At 42.9% G+C, this 17,849-nt stretch overlaps 1 protein-coding gene across 1 annotated transcript in view; it reads right to left on the bottom strand.

Moving 5' to 3' along the window:
- Positions 1 to 17,849, bottom strand: part of tmtc2a (transmembrane O-mannosyltransferase targeting cadherins 2a) — a gene marked incomplete at its 5' end in the record, with an annotated part of 53,289 nt that overhangs the window by 18,052 nt on the left and 17,388 nt on the right. The window contains one exon of the mRNA XM_083907414.1: positions 9,169 to 9,778. Within this exon, the coding sequence (XP_083763540.1) occupies positions 9,169 to 9,778 (610 nt within the window). The remainder of the gene's footprint in view (positions 1 to 9,168; positions 9,779 to 17,849) is intronic.

Here is a 17,849-nt window from a genome sequence, read left to right as displayed (position 1 = left end):
GAGGTTTTTCACCGACTCACCTCATTGATTTCTGCAGAGTAAAGACAGAAAATGTTCCTTAACCAGGTTAGAAAAGCTGGGAAAAACATGCACAACTAGTTACAGAAAGAATGAAAGAAAACTGGATCTCTTGGACTGATTTTACAGGTTTATTATCCAATATGTCAGTGATTTTGACTCGTACTGGACTTATACTGATAATACTGAGTACTCGTATTTGAGCCACTTGTCAGGATGAAGATGGAAAACACCAATTCAAAGTTGTGTCCCTGTGAGACAGAGGAAGGAACTGGAAGTGCAAGAAGAAAACTGGATATTGATTTGGAGGCTGAAAGGTGGTACGTGAAGGATAAGAGAGTGCCTTCTACACTAAGAGTGTGTGGGGGGGGGGGGGGTGCTTGCTTATTGACGGATGAGCCCATAGTGCCTGTCAAGGGAGGAAACTGTCAGAGAAAATCCAATTTTGCTTGGTATCAGAAGATAAGCCAATTCCAGCAGGAGAGCCATTTGTGGTATTTAGGTGAATGAGCTTCATTTTACCCCTCGCCGCCGCCTCGACTACTTCCAAATCGTTGCTTAATTGACTTCCTGATCGATCACACACACACACACACACACACACACACAACTGTAGAGTGGGATCAGCTATTTTATGAGATCACAAACTCAGCAGTAAAGCAGCTTTCAAACATAAACTTTCTAAAAAAAAATAAAAAAAGCAGAGAACCCTTTGGAAGCCCTTTCCTGAATAAGTGGTTTTAAGAGGGTTCTTGGTAACACTAAGGGTTCCAGCTGGAACCCAAAAAAAACAAAAGGTTCTACCTGGGATCACAAAGGGTTCTCCTATGAGGACAAGCCGAAGAACCTTATATGGTTCTACACTCTTGGAAATAAGGGTTCCAAAAGCGTCCTTCTACAAGGGTTGAGGTTCTACCTGGAACCATTTGCTTCCTGAAAAGAAAGGGTTTTTCAAGGGTTCTTGTTAACCCTGGTAATCCTAATGGTTTCAGTAAGAACCATTTTGATCCAGAGAACGTGGAACCTTTATTAAAAGGTTCTACCTGGAGCCAAAATGGGTTTTCCTATGAGGACAAGCCGAAGAACCTTATATGGTTCTACTTAGCACTTTTATTTCTAAGAGTGTAGTTTGGTCAGTAATTGAAAAAAAGGTCCAACTTTTTGGTGAAAAGACTTTGAAATATTGAAATATTTGAAATATATATAACGATGATAATTCGCATTATTTCAAAATAAAAGTGTTTGTTTTTATATGGAACCATACATAGTTCACAGAATAAATATTTATGATGCAAAAACCATACAGAATTAACTCATTATGACTTCATTTTATTAAATTGATTGGGAGGCAGCAAGTTTGAAGCCTATGGTCTAAACTAATTTTCTTATCCACTCAGTCCGGTGAAAATAGATCTCCAATACTTCACCGTTTCCCCTTCTGAACAACTCAATCATTCCCCAAATCAACTGCTGCATCTAATTGCTCTGAAAAAAAGGTCCTTTTAACGTCTAGTTAGCTGCTGGTTTATTGATTTCCAAACTAGTCCAATATGCGTTATCGATAGGTGTTAAGAGGAATATCGGCGTGCTCCTATACCACCTAATACACTCGTTAAATGAAAAAATAAACATCACTTTAAGAGATATATGGATATTTGCTGAGATTTAGACTGAGATTTAGGGGCAACTCATCACAATTAGCAACTAATCAACATCATCATCATCATCATCATCATCAGAGCCTAATGAAGAGTCACACCTGGTGTTTGACAAAGTCAAACTACAAAGAGCTCAAACACTATTACACATTATTTTCCCCCCAGTTTTTCTCCAACCACATCATCATAAAATAACAGTTAAAGTTATAAATGGGTATAATGTTTTTCTGTCTGTGCTGTGTTAGAGTAAAGGTTACAGCAACAATAGTTAATCCAGGGGCTACTTTGAAGTGAAGACAGTGTTTTAAACGCTAAAAAAAACAATTAAACTAAACTGCTAATTTCCCTCAAGATTAACACTCCTGGATACATTTAATTTCAACCACAAATTCCTGTAACTTCTCTCGCAATATAGCATCAAATCTTTCTTTTTATTAGTGGGAAAAGTTACGACCGCGCCACGGAAAAACCAAAAAGTTCCAGCCGTCTGAGGAAAGATCGTCCATCATTTTGGTCGTAAGGTTATCTAAGAACAGCTGAATCAAACTGGACTTGTTTGCAGACACTTGATGGTTTTCAGCTCAGGAGCCAAGAAGCCTCTTTCAGTTCAGCTTCAGCTGTGACTGTTCGACCTTCACGGGATCTGTTGTGTATCCACTCCAGCGCGCGGCTGGCGTCGTCTCCGGCCAACTGTCAAGCGGGAGCATCCTGTTCGCTCCAAGCCTTTGAACCTAACACTTTTCCACAGATGCATCTCCTCCTCCTCTCCTCTCACTGGATCCTCGTTTGGAAATTTTAGAATAAAGCTTTTTTTTTCTCCGCACTTATTTATTTATTACCCCGCTTTCTTTTTCCCCATCCACCTCTGTGTTTCCACACACAAGGAGACATATTATACCCTATTCCTACAAGTTAACCTACTTCCCTGGTGTCCTAATGAACATGCTTGCTTTGGTCAAAATACCTTAAGGATGAAGCACCACAGCAGTTAAATCACCCTGACAAAACAGCCCGCATTTGAGTGCCTGTCTCTTTAAATGCAAATGAGACACAGGAAACTACGTCAGCTAACAGCTGTTAGCATTTGGAAAAGCCATCATTTGACGACTTGAGCCGGCACATTGCCGTCATATCCACTGGACACGCAAATCCTCTGAGCCTGGAAGTTTGTGTAGAACTCTGTGCTGCACTGTGCAGCCAAGAATAGAACACTTCGCCCACTTCCGCTCTATCGTATACTTTTGCCCTCGCCTGCACTCACGCGTTTTTTTTAGGGACAAAGCGGAGCTCCGCGAGACAACAATTACCGGAATGTCTCATTGTGACGTAGCAAGGAGTGCGGACCTCAAAAACATGACAGAGTCATCTTTTTTCACACTTTGCCAACTTACAGGGCCTCCAGAATCCCAAATATAAGTATTCAAATGATTAAAAAGTTGATTTTGCGTAATATGCCAGAGCTGTGTGTGTCTCACTGTTGACACTGTACCTTGCAGAGTGTACAAAAACATCATCTACGAAGCTGCCGTGGAGAACAAGTCTTCTGGACTTGTCTTGTTAAAGCGGGTGTGCTGAATAAGTCACTTCCGGGTATTGGCCAATCACAAGACAGTTGGGAAGGCTCTACGCTGGCTGGCCAATCACAACACACTCCGTCTTCTGGGTGTGAGATTTATGTTTGAAATATCGCGGCTGGGGAACAGCTTCAGAAAAGAGGATTTCAATCGGCTCGTTTACAGCAACTAGGAGGTTTTTGACCATAAAAACAAATCTGGCCATTATTCTCAAATCTATTAAATCTTAATTCTGATTGATTATGGAGTTAAGCTCCTGAGGAAAGTGTTTTACTCAGCATCAAACATATCACTGGCAGCTATTCAGTTTTTGAGTTAACGTTGCATTGGGAGGCCCAAACACAAAGAGGCAATTCTTCCTCGTTGACGTGCATGGAAAGTGTTTTTTTGTCACGCTCATATCGACGCGTTAAACTGTGATGAAAGCTACAACGAGGCATGAATCCAATTCTTATTTTATTCTTTCCAACGAGCTGTGGATTCTCTCTCTCGAGTAGCAGCAACTCACCCGAGTCACTCGACAGCAGCGCGGCGGCCGACTTTGATATCGAGAAAACCCCCCACTCCTGTCCCTGTTGACGTTATATAAAGAAGGACGTCATGACAGCTCCTCAGTAAGTCAAGCCAAACAAACGCCTAATCTGCATCGTGTTCCGTGTTTACGGACTGGAAATCGGACCAAACTTAAACATCCAACGTGAACAAAGAAAGAAAAATGTCAATTTGCGTAAATCTTATCACACTGATTTGTTATTCTTGTAAATTTGCGTCTAATTTCAGACTTGATGAATAAGCACACTGTTAAAGAGTTGTGATACGGGTTGGACCCTGATGTAGACACTTTTGCTTTGATTTAAACCACTTGGGAGGAGTAAAAAAATTGCATACAGATTTTTGGAGAAACTGATGTAATTATAGCCTTTAAAGAGCTGGCTGCAAAACAAGAGTGAATGCCGGTCTTTCTCTAAAGCTGCGTTCCCCCTACCGTTAGCCCTAGAAAACCCAAATATCACCAGAACCATAGACCACATACTGGCGCCGCACAGTTGGAGTAGTGGTTAGTTGCCTTTGCAGCAAGAAGACCCGGATTCGTGACCCAGTCAGAACAAGGACCTTTCTACCATGTTTGCATGTTCTCTGCATGGGTGTTCTCATGGATTTAGGCCTTTTGGACAGTAGGTATGAGAGTTTAGCATCTTCACTGTTCCCTTTTGGGCTTTGGGTCAATTTGCAACCTTGGTGCTCACAATTTTCACAGCAGTTAAGCAGAACCAAAGTTTCACCACCCCTACGTCATCGACGGTGGCCGTTGCTCAACGCTATTTTCACCATTATGTTGTCATTTATTCTACATTTAGCACAGCTCGCAAGGAATAATCAAGGTATTCTTTGGTTCCTGCTGGCAACCAACCTTGCAGGTTCTAAAACATAAAGTACAATTGCAGCTTGCAGGTGTTTTTTCCCGTCCTACAAGACTCCACTTTGAGGATAGATTGGCCAAAAGCATTTTTTTTACGTTTCCATGGTTTTAGAACAGCCATCTCGATTGTCGCTACTGCTGTTGCTGTGATTGTTTTCAATGGAAGACGAAGGCGACACATCCAGAGGCGATTCTAGAGTCTGTAGGGGCCCTAAGCAAAAATTCCCAGGGGGCCCTTCCAACCAGTGTTCATCACCCTTTTGTTACAAACAATCTCACCTGCTTAGCTTGCATAACTGGTGGCATTAAACCAATATCTCTGTTCCCTCTTGCACCCACAGCATTTAGTTTAGATTCCTCATTGCTTTGCTCCTGACTGAGGTGGGACGCTTCGATGTGACAGAAAAATGAGGGTTAGCGTAGTATTGGCTAAAGAGCATCCAGCAGAGCCGTAACCAGAGGCATCATTTCACAGTCGGACGCTTCCGTTACAGGAAAATTGGCGCAACGTTCATCAAGCGATAAGCTGGTCACACAGAAAGAAATCTGAAGGCCTGCAGCGTTCAATGAGACAAAATGATGAGGAGGAGGAGGAGCCCATAACACTTAAATTGCAAACGGGTACAGACACTATCAAATCCCTCCATTATCCGTGTGCCTGTGGTAAGAAGCTGCCATCTTTCATTTAGCAGCTTCTTCTTCCACTGGAGCGACTAAAATCCCAAAGTGTGAATTCTACAGGATTAGACAGAGGAGAGGAGGAGGGAAAATAACGGAACCCATCTATTTAATTTTACACCTGTGATGTAGAGCTTTGAAAGCTGGACTTGACACTTGTGCTTTTCAGGCAAGTAAATCACGACTCAGCGTTTGGACAAACGACTCCAAATGAAATCACTTCTGCTTGCCGGAGGTTTCACAGGTTGAGGTGGAGCAGAGAGAGAGAGAGAGAGATCTTTGACTTGTTTACTAATAAATACAAACAATGAAGCCTCAACATTGATTTTGCCACCAAAAAACGTAAGAACCGTTTCGTCTTAGCGTCTCAGTTAGCCGCAGAGCTAACGGCCACACTTTCCTTTGTCCCCCCCCCATCCTTCACTTTCGAACGCTCCCTCTCTCCTTCATCGTCTCATTTGAAATCTCATCTCGGTCTGATTAGGGAGCTAATAGGATGAGAAATGGAGTGCCGGTCAAAGCTCATCTGCTCCTCTGTTCCACCGGAGCTGATTTGCATTCGCTTATTGTCTGCGGCTGCCGTTCGGCAGCAGCCAGGTGATTCTTTATGCTTCGTTTTGTTCGGGGGGAAAAAAGGATGAAAAATCGGCTATTTTCAAAGCCACAAATGTTCCCATTTTGACGGTGGAGTGTGTGACACGTGAGACACTAAGTGGGTTTTAGGGCACAGTGGGTAAGAGACCAAGGGCAGATAAAGGAAAGGAAGTGAACACATAGTTTCCTTGTCCCTTCAATACTTCTCTTTCAATACCCCCCCTCCTCCTCTCCATTTGGTGTTCCCATACGTCTGGCTCTCATAATAATCGGGGAAACAATTGCCCTCATGTCTGGACCGCGGCGCGTAACGAGCTCCCCGCTAAGATAACCGTGACTGGGGCGACAAAGGAGGGCATTTGCCCGGGTGATAAACGAGCCAGATGTGTTGGTAGAGGCGGGGGGAGGGGGGAGAGAGTGGCACAGAGATTCTGTCCAGAGCTATTGTGTCTGGGTAGACGGGTGGAGGCTGACTGATGATATTCCCCAATCTACTGCATCACAAATACACAGCTCCTGACAAGCACTGAGGGTGATGAAATGTTTCCCAGTGTAATGTAAGAGATAGCAACACCTTGTGCTTCACAGATCCATGGTTGTATCCATGGTATTTGCACACAAACACACAGACACACACACAGGCAGATCAAACAATAATAGAATACAATTTCATTATTTAATGAGCGCAAAAAGCTAAAACTCCACCGACACGAGTCAAAATCGTATACGTGTTACATTTAACGTAACACCAAAAAGCCTCATTTGCACAGTGGAAACCTAGTTTTCAAACTGAGCAAGTGTAAATAAGTCTTAATTTCCTCTGTACTTAAAAAAAAAAAACATTGAAAAAATTAATAAGACAAATAAGAATATTATCCCTGGGTTCTCTGGGTTAGTTGATGAAATCAATCAGGTGTGGTGAAGCCAGGAAACATCTAAAACATGCAAGACCGGAGCCACTGTGGATCTAAAGGTCTAAATGTCATCTATAATGTTCTAAAATAGTGTTCCTTTCACTTTATTTGTGTTTTTTCTTGTATATTCTTATTAATATATAATTTTTGGATTTTTTTTTCTTTCTGCACCACAGACCAAATACGGCACGGTTACCTTCATGGACCTTGATTTTCTCAATCCTGGTCCCATGGACCCACTCCCCTCCATGTTTTAGGAGTACCCCTGACTCCAACAGACCTGATTTTTTTTAAAAATGGGGTAGTTATCAGGCTTCTGCAGTGCTTACTGATGATCATATGATCATATATGACTATATGAAAGTTGCGGTGACGCCAGGAAGCATCTAAAAAATGCAGGACCGGGGCCACTGAGGAGCAGGACTGGGAATAATGCCTAAAATTTCATCTATAACGTTCTAAAATAATGTTCCTTTCATTTTATTTCTGTTTTTTCTTGTATATACTTATATATACTTAGATATATATATGTGTATATATATATATACACATATATATATATAAATATATTCTTTTGCGGGTTTTTTTCTTTAGGGTTAGGGTATGGTACCTTCATGGACCTTGATTTTCTCAATCCTGGTCCTGTGGACCCACTGCCCTCCATGTTTTAGGAGTTTCCCTGACTCCAACACACCTGATTTAAAAAAAAAAAAAAATGGCATAGTTATCATGCTTCTGCAGTGCTTGATGATGAGCTGATCATTTGATCAAGACTGATCAAGACCAGGATTGAGGAAACCATACCCGGAAACCACGTCTCTTTGCCTTATCTCTCATTTATCTATATCTCTCTTGTTTATTTTTACATATATAAATGTGCTACCACTGCTACTAAAATGATTCACCAGCACACAGTTTGAGAGGCAGGTGTTGTGTTGCATCTGCTGAGCTCTCGCAGGTTGTGCAAAGCACACACGAGTGAGCGAGTGAGTGAGTCATTCCTGCCAAGCAAAGAGAAAAGAAGAAGAAAAAATACATCATAACTCTGATCTCTGGGCTGCTCGCTGCATGAGCGCTGTCACAGGTTCTCGCTCTGCCAGAAATAACGAGTGGAGAAGCTTTTTTCCCCACAGGTACAATCAGGTCCTAACGCTTTATAAATAGAATTATATGGCTGCAAACTGTAAATAAGAGTCTTTGGAAGTAGAGCTACAGTCGACACACAATACATGTACACAAACACTCGCTCAGTGCCAGACCGTCCTTGCCCCATAAACCCAAGGGGACTTTTTATTACGCTTGTTATGCCTTTTTTTACGAGGGCCATCATGCTGCAGCTAAGGAGCTGTTTCTCTAATCAAATGTGGAGTGTCTGTGCAGAAGAGGCTTTCCAGTCCCAACACCAATCCCCCCATAATCAGATGAGTCACAGCACCCCATGTGGTTGTCCTCCTCGTGAATATGTATGTTTGTGTGTATACTTGGACAGCTTGTACACACATGAGGCCAGAGATGCTAATTCAGAAGCTATACGTCCTTGCATCGATGCATATCCGTTTACCGCGGCAAAAAAATAAGAGTTGGTGGCAGTGTTGCAAGGAAGTGGAAAACTCCCCCTCCACCCCGGATACATATAGTTTTCTTCCTGTTTGCGGATGATGAATGAGAAGAGTTCTGTTTTTCGCTGGGCAAACCTGCTTTTCTGATCAGACACCTGACAAAAACACAAAAACACGCTACACTTCCACATAAGCAAACAATCTTAAGGGAGAACAAAAACTTCAATCCAACCAAACAGGAACCATTAACAGCTGCCGCGGCTCAGGTTTGCCTCTGAGCTTGAGGACAGAGGAAACTGGATATGAGAGGTTGACCGATAGTGGATTTTTAAAAGCATGTAATAATGATAGTGTAAAGCATTTAAACGCAGATGAATTGGCCAATAGCCTCCTACAACCCTTGCAATAACAATAGCCATCGCAATATAAGTAACTCAATGGTGTAATAAGTACTTAATTAGTGGAATAGAATAGTAAAGTAAAATATCCCTTTAGAATTGATTACTTTTCTGAGGCTCGCTGAATGCAACTCTTAGCTCAACAGGTTGCAGACTCTTTCATTTCAGTCTTTTAACAGTTGCTTTTGGTATTAAACATGGGGAGGTAATCACGTACAAACATGATATGTGGCCTGTAAACATATATAGTATTATAATGTGTGCACACATGCTACTAGCTAAACCTGATGATCTGCAGCCAGGTTCCGCCGATGCACACAAGTTGTAAAATGCCCTGTAAGACAAAGACACGTACCTTTCCCAACAAGAGAAGAAGCGTCTGGCGAAGCCGGAGTCTCTGGAACACGAAAAGGTCGTAAACGGCCGACACGGCCAGCACCGTCACCCCCTGTTCCTTCCACAGCATGCTGGCAGTGGCGCACCACAGACTCCCCAGCATCCAGCACCAGGTGACCGAGGCACCGCCACATCGCCCGGACTCCAAGACCCCGCGCGGGTCCCGGCGGAGTTCGCAATGTCTTGAATAGCATAAAAGCGACAGCAAGAAAAACAAGGCGGCGCCGACGTCCGCCCTCCCCACCACGCCGGCCACGGCCTCGGTGTGAATGGGATGGGACGCGAAAAGGAGGCCGGCCAGCAGGCTCCACAGTCCTCCGCCCAGCAGGGGGCGACTGAAGGCCGTGAAGAGGGCCGTCACCAGGCCATGCAGCGCCACGTTCAGCAGGTGGTAGCCCCACGGACGCAGGCCGTGCAGGGTGTAGTTGAGGCGGAAGGAGAGGGTGCAGAGCGGACGGAAGGACTTGTGGCTGCCGCTGTGCGTGAGCAGGGTGCCCCAGAAATCGTCGTACAGGATGTTGGTCCACGGAGTCTCGGGGAGAAGGTCCTGGTTGGTCTTGATCGCTCGGCTTGAAAAGAAGCAGAGGAAAGAAATTATGCAGCGAGACCGACAAATTGAAGCAGTCGATCGATTACAACAGCTTTAAAGTAAGTAAAAATGATGATTTGTTCACGAAGAAACACGTTCTTGGGACACAGTGTGGATCTTTCGGAGCGATCCATGCATACACGGCATGCAGATATGTGACAGGTACATGTGCACATACAAATGGACAGGTGGTTTCACCCCCCCCCCCCCAGGCTGCTGTTGGTTCTCATAATTAGCCGATCATTATAACTGCGTTGCCCTACACTCGCAGACGGCAGCAAATGAGTTCACCGCAGGGATTATTAAGAGCGATGAATGAGAAGCCGAAGCGACAGCAGCAGCAACAACAACAGGAGAGTCGCGTGAAACCAGACGAGACATCACTGCGAGTAACGACTAACGCCTTTCCGGTCGTCTCTCGATTCATTGGTAGGTTCGTAAAAGGGCTAAGTAGAGATTCAGTTAAATATTTCCCGGAGATAACGGAGCATCACCTCGAGGTGCAACGCAGAGACAACCAGTTAAAGGTTTAATTGACATTGTAATAAGGTACTGCAACCGTTGATAAATAGCCTGGTTTCAAATTGCAAATTTGATTTAATGGTTTAGCCCGAGTTAGTTGTTTTTTTCCCCCCCACTTTCTTTGTTACACAGGAGCAATTAAAACATAAAATATTCACACTCATTAAAACAGTTATTATAATAATTGGCAATTCATTTAGTGAATGGATTAATCCTCGCAGCCGCTAAAGAGAATTCATGTTTTGGACGCTGTTTTTCCAGGATCTGATGGCTCTGACCCAGCAGCGACCTCCTTCTCTCAGGTTTTTCATTCTTATTCTTATTCTTATTATTATTATTATCAGCGCCACTTGTGTTTTGTCACACCACGGAGGAAAAAAGGCCCGCGACACGGAGCAGCCGAGGACTTCCTTTGTCTGCAGATTTTTAACTCGGGAGCTGAGTGCATAGCGTGGTGGCGACAGCGGCGGCGACAGCAGTGTGTGTGTGTGTGTGTGTGTGTGTGTGTGTGTCGCTGCAGAATGCACACACAAGGCAAGGTAAACACAAAACATGGATCATGTGACACAGAAAATATACAGATACAGTTCATGTCCATGTATAAGTGTGAAAGTGGGAGCATTCCTTTTAATTTCAAGTGTTTTACTTCACATTTACGGCTCTGTCATCGCGTGAGATGTAGAGAGGTCCATTTCCTCGGATTGTTCTCCATCAAAGAAAAGTGTGTGTAAGTGTGTGTGTGTGTGTGTGTGTGTGTTTCTCAGGCTCTGGAGCTCATTACATCATTCAGTTTACCAACCTCTTGCTCTTCTACTGTAGTTCCCATTTTTTAGCGTTTTATTACGTACCAAATGTTTTAACTGTAGTGGAACCTCGGAGAGGCTGCGAGGACTCGGCATCCAGGAGCAATAAACGTCACATTATTGAGATGTAATAACGGTCGACAGTGAAAGTTTTAGAAACGCTAGGTTTTCCATCAGTCAGGTTTCCATTCTCGTTTATCTCAAAATCTGAATTTTGAAGGATTCGCTGGAGGGAAAAAAAAGTGAATATTTGTGTTTTTCCATCAACTGTAAAGTGAATATTTGGGTGTCACCACAGAATGATGATATGGGAAATGTCACCCGTACTCTAAATCACAACTACCTTTTATCAATACGCCAACTTTTCCACCTCCGTCAAGCGTAAAAACATCGATGCAATATTTCAAAACACACCTATTGACGTTTAATTTTAGTCTTGAGGTGCCATAATATTAAATAAATAAGTAAATAAATAAATACAACCACATGTTCTTTTGTAAGGAACAGGAAGTGCAGTAATTCCACTGCCGTGAATGCATTCAATGACCAGAACAACAACAACGCATTTTTTGCATTTTTACAGAAAACAAACCAGTGAAAGAGATTGATTGTGTTAATACTAGATTACCTACACTGTCTCAAGTGGGGCTGCCATTTTTAGCGTATCATAGTTTTTAGTAGGTGTATTGATGTTATTGATATGCTCAGAAGTGTTAAAGGTCAAGCCTGTGCCTTTAAAGCAGGGGTTTCAAACTCAAATAACCTGGTGCTACAAGTGAAGAAAAAGTCAAACTTTTCAGTAGAGGCGGGCGTTAAAACTCTATCAAACAGGGGCTTTTTATTCACCAGTTTTATTTAGTTCTGTGTGGTTCTCAGTTCCTTGTTTCCCTGTTTTATTTTTGAAGTTCTTCCTGCACGTTACCTGTCCTCCCTGTTGATTGTCTGCCCCGCCCTAATGAGTTTCACCTGTGTCTTGTTTGGACTCACCTGTGTTTGATTTAGGCCACGCCTCCTCAGTGTATTTAGTCAGCGTCTGTGGCGGCTTCACTTTGGTTTGTTTGCGTTACATCTCAGCCCTGTTTGTTCCTCTGGTGAAGCTTTTTTTTTTCACTTTGTTAGACTATTTTTGTTGATTTTTGGGGTCCCCGGGTTTTGAGAATAACAGATAATTCACATAACGATATATATAGTTCACAATAAAAAATGTATTTATGATGCCAAATAAACCTTTAAATAAGAAGACATGCAGAAATAAAGTTTGAGACCTCTGATTTAAAGAGATTAATGCTGGATTATCTATGTTTGACCTACTTATTAGTTTCACATAAAGGCAAGAAGACTGGGAGGAGACTGGTGTGCACCTTTTTACCAGAGCAGCAGAGACAAAGGATATGTTTTATTTGCTTAACTGGACTTGAATTTAATCACCAAAACCTTAATATAACAGGTTGAACATTCAGTTAATTTTGTTAAGTTTTAGATTTATTATGAAAAAGTACTCTTTTAGATTTAAAACAAGCAGGTTAGACGGCATCTAATGTATGCAATGAGATTGAAAATCTGACAAAAGGAGAATGATTAAAGTGCGGACTTTTGTGAGTAGGTTTCAAACAGGTGATATCGATTTTTGAAAATGATCGATTGTTCCGTTCCTCCTTGGAGAACGTTCCAGTTCCACATTACAAGGCGACTGTGTCCCCTTTTTTTACTTCCTGTCGCCCGCTGGCAATAACACGACCCATGTTCGCCCTCACCCGCAGCTCCCCCGCGTGCCCCCCCCCGGCTCTGGCACGATTCGACTCTGGTCTCAAATCTCTGCGGTGATAAATAATTTAAATATTCAAATCAGCATCGCCATCCACTCATCTCACCCTCCTCTGTTCACCCTGCAGCGATGAAAAGAATGCATTAGCCCTGAGGGGTTTTTTTGTTGTTATTTTTTTTTTTTATATACGAATGAGTGAGGTTGTTAAAGAATAAATAGTGACACACACACTCACACACACAGAGTGTCCGTCTTTGTGTGTGTGTGTGTGTGTGTGTGTGTGTGTGTGTGTGTGTGACAGCAGAGGCCAACGCTGACGGCTTCATTGAGGCCTTGACGCTGCAGCGGCGCAGATACAGAGCTCTCCCAGAGCGATCGCTCGTACAGAATTGGGGCTCTTTTGTATTCAGCGGTCGTATATGGGGCAGGCTGCGGGGGCCACACTCCATTCACAATCCTCTAAGTACAGGATGGGTTTGGTCTTTTCATTTTTTTTTCCCCCCCTCGTCTTTGAGGGGGATGGAGGGAGGTAAAAATTGAAGGGATTTTCCATTAGAGCCTGAAAAGAGACATTCGCAGTTAAGAGTCTTTTGTTGTTGTTGTTGTTTTTTCATCTGGACCTGGGCGAGGTCTTCTCTTCACACCTGTCTGCTGCTTTTGGTGGAGAGAAAATTGGTCATCTCGCAGTGTGTGTGTGTTTGGGTATGTGTCTTTTTCAATATGCAAATGACCCCCCCCCCCCCAGCAGTGATCTCACCACCAGTGATTTGCTTTTTCATGCCTTGTGACTGAACCACAGGAGCACACACGGAGCCTCTTAAAGGGACCGTCGTCCAATGTCCATGCACAGAATGGGGGAACCATTTACACTCTTAGAAATAAAAGTGCCAAGTAGAACCATATAAGGTTCTTCGGCTGGTCCTCGTAGGAGAACCCTTTTGGAGGGTTACACCAAGAACTCTTTTAAAACCCTTTATTCAGGAAAGGGGTTTTAAAGGGTTCTCTGGATCAAAATGGTTTTTACTCGAACCATTAGTGTTACCAAGAACACTTTTCAGAAGCAATGGTTCCAGGTAGAACCTTGACAAAGGACCCTTTTGGAACCCTTATTTCTAAAAGTGTAACAGCGCACTTTGCGTTACCGTAATTACGCGACGGGTTGTGCTATCGGGAAAAATTCCAACGGTTTCTGAAAGTTAAGGAGTTGCGCATCAAATTCATCATAGTTATTTACGGTAATTTCACTCGCACTGTTTCAGGAGCCTGGAAAATCAAGGTCTTTGTCACCAGAGAGGAGAGATTATGGAAAAGTGCTTGTTATGAGGCTTTCTTCAATAACAAAACACTGAGTTTGATGATGTCTGACTCCCTGTGGAGTTATGTGAAGAAAACAGCATTGAGCGGTCATGATTAGTGACATATACGTCATTAAAAGGCAACCAAATTGGTGTAAATCCAGATTTTGTGGATTTAAAGAATGTTTGGAGACATTCTGGCAAGTACACAGGAGTTTAACCTGCTGAATTATGCATCAATGCGTCATTTCCCGACACTGGAGGAAACTGAATTTCTCTTTAAATGATGGGTTACAACTTAAATGCACTACTTTTTTGTCCCTTTTTTTTTTTTAAATCGCTTTGTTACCATGGTGTAACACCACACCAGTCCTTTTTTAAAATCCAAATCTTTTGGCCCTTGTGTGGTTTGTTTGCTTTTGTTGCCAGACTGCTGCTGAGTCACATCTGATCCAATCACACCCACACACTCCCTATTAAAATGAATTCTGAGTCTTAAAACCTTAATAAATAACAACTGTGGATGGAAAAAAAAAACATAAACTTTGACTGACACACTGACTTGTGATCATGTTGCATATAAAACACTTAAATTGAGCTGATTTGAGACCAGATTTCAGGGTAAAGGGTGAAAAACATGCATCTAACGTAACCATGCAATAGAACGCATATTTACGATATGTTATTAAAGCAACAGTTTTATCTGACATATTTCTTGCCTCTTCATTAAGGGCACTAGGTTGTTTATCCAAGATTTAAAAGCTGTAGTTTCAATCCCTTAGGCCCTCCCGGTTGATTAATCGTCGAGTTCACTCTCATGAAGACACATTCTCTAATTGCGTCGCAGTAAAGTTCCGTATTTCAGATCTGACTGAATAAGAAATAGGATTCTTTAAGGTCCAGTCCAGTGTGTGTGACTCAGACTACGCTAAATTGCCATCACTTAACTGGCTTAACTTAATCAAGACTGAAGCTCCAGCCCCCTGACGGCTGTAATGAGATGGATTAGCCAATCGTCGTAAAAACGGCACGATTGATGGATGGACACGGGCCTGTTTGGACTGTTTTTTCCATCTCCTTCCATTCCGGGCCAAGTTCCCCAGGTCCACCGTTTTGCCCTCCATCCTCACTCATCTTCCACTTCCACCTCCTTTTGTCCTCCCCGTCTCCTTTCTTATCTCCGCTGATTAACTGCGTCTGCTCCCGCAGTAGCCGTCTGAGTCGGTACAACCTCGTATGACCGAGCTCTATTAGAACTTTCCATTTCCTGACCGAGCGATCGGAGGCAGAGCTAATTAAGGACACAAACGTCTCTCTCTCACACACACACACACACACACAGTGTACGGCTGGAGTCAACACAGCCGCCGACGACGCCGCCGTCTTTGTGTAAGAGACACAGAGAAGCAGATAATTACGACTCTCGAAAAATGGAAAAAGGCAAAAAGGGACAAAACAAATCCATATCAGGCGAGCGCAGAGGAGGCAGAACAGGCTGCCACTTATTTTATAAACAAGTGACGTGTGTTTGCACATTCACTTGTCGTTAAATGGGGTAGAAAAGAAAAGAAACGGGAAAGATATAAAAAAAAAAGGCTGAAGAGAGTTGCAGCTGATACAGTCTGAGATTGGAGAACTGAGACGATGCCTGACATCAACCTTTAAAGTCGATCTTTGGTCTGGAGGTGAGGTCAAGATGTCTGGCGCTTTTTGTGATTTGCCAGTTTCAGCTCAGTCGGATTTTACACAGTCAATAGTCAAACTTTAAGAATTGGTCATAAATTCAATGAACAGGTGACCAAAGCTGAGTGGTCATTATAATCCATCAGATTGTTGTTTCAGAAAGCTTATCCAGAGGCTTTTCATCAAAAAATGTCAATTACGTGTAACTAAAAATAAGACCAAAACAAAAATATCAACAGAAATCATCTATTCTGGTTGCTTTTAGGTTGCATCTTATGTATTCAACACATTTTTAATGTTACCGTACAGCACTAATGCTTATAAATATTAATAAATGGATTTGGATTAGACTGTATTGGAGTGATAAATCATTAAACCTGTACCTGAACAGAAATCAATAATGAAAATCACTGGCTGCTATTCTATTAATGCCATGATCCCGGGAGAGAGTGAGAATCACACAGAAACAGTGTGTCATACATGTATGAAATACTGCTGCCATGACAACTACTTCCATTATCAATCCCAAGCAAATATTCACTGACTGCAGAGAACAATTCAATGGTCTTTTTTTTTTTTGCATAATTTGATAAACCAAAAGACTAAGAACACAATCAATGAATTAATAGGTAATGAAAGCGTTAACAGACCTCATTTGAAGTCTCTCAAAAATCACAAAAAGCATCTTAATCGATGGCAATAATTAGAAACGATTGATTTAAACATCTTTGGCAGGAGGCTGCGCAACCATTTATTAAATTCACCTTTATTATGATTCACTCTCTCACTCGCGCTAGTTCTGGGGTAAAGGGTAAAGTCGATTAAAGGGGGAAAAAAACGAGTGTTTGTGTGTGTGTGGGTGGGTGTGTGGGTGTCGAGGTCCAGATCACCTCTGTGTTAATCCAATGCTAACAGGATTAGAAAGTAATCACAGAGTGCATGGAGGTACTGAGACATGCATGGAGGTCGTGGGGGGTCAAAGAGTAATCTGATTTAAGATTGTACACACACACTCTCTCTCTCTACTGCACATGCACAGAGCAACAGTGTGTAACCTATACGATAAGCTCCATGTGGTGTTTGCCGTTGGCAGGAAAAACGCTGTTTCCTGAGAACACTGCAGCTGGTTGAGGATATAAAATCCCATAAATTTCCACCTCAATGGTCTCTCAAGCAGGGAGCGCATTGTTGCCGGCGCCGTACGAGCGCAAAGCGAGCCACGTGGAGATCTGGAACCCCCCGTTTCCCCCCTGGATCCTGGAGGTACCGTACCCATCCATCACGCTCCGCAAGGTTGAACGATCATGCGTGAAGCCATTATGCTTTGCCGTCTGGGCGCCCCCCCCCCCCCCCCCCCCCCGAGTGAATCATTCATTGGCTCATTATCAGCTGCAATAATCCTGCCAGCGTGTAGCAAGAGCTGCGTATGGCACAATGCAGGCGATGAGGGGGGGGGGGGGGGAGATGGTGGTGGTGATGATGAAAGAGGAGACATGTTGTGACTGGGAACAGATCACTACAGTTTAATTGTTTTGTGTATTCAACCTCAGTGGTGGCTTTATGATGGGGTGGTTGCAGCATAAGGTGTGCAACAATAATGTTTTGTGTTCATTGAGCACTGTTTACCACTATGGATCGGTATCTTTTGGATTTTCATCAATACTGATACGTTTTGACACACTTTGTAAGAGAAAAACGTATCATTCAACCTAGTATAGTATCGGTATAGACACTGGCATATCACAAAGGCCTCAATGTAACCGTGAATGTGCTGTCAACTTAAAGGCGCCATATGTAAGAATGTGGCCAAAAACGGTTACTACACTCAAATTCAAATGACAGAGGTCTTTTAGGTTTCGTTTTTTCTCCGCCATGGTAGCTCAGTCGTAACTGGCAACCCGTGGTTGCTCAGCAGCTGAGACTCTACCGACTGCAGTGATTGGCAGACGGCGGTAGGTGGCGCCACATGCAAAAACATGATTT

The sequence above is a fragment of the Microchirus variegatus genome (assembly GCF_963457635.1).
Source record: "Microchirus variegatus genome assembly, chromosome: 20".
NCBI classification, from domain to species: domain Eukaryota; kingdom Metazoa; phylum Chordata; class Actinopteri; order Pleuronectiformes; family Soleidae; genus Microchirus; species Microchirus variegatus.
The sequence above is the reverse complement of the archived record's forward strand: the minus strand, read 5'-3'. Positions and strand labels throughout refer to the sequence as shown.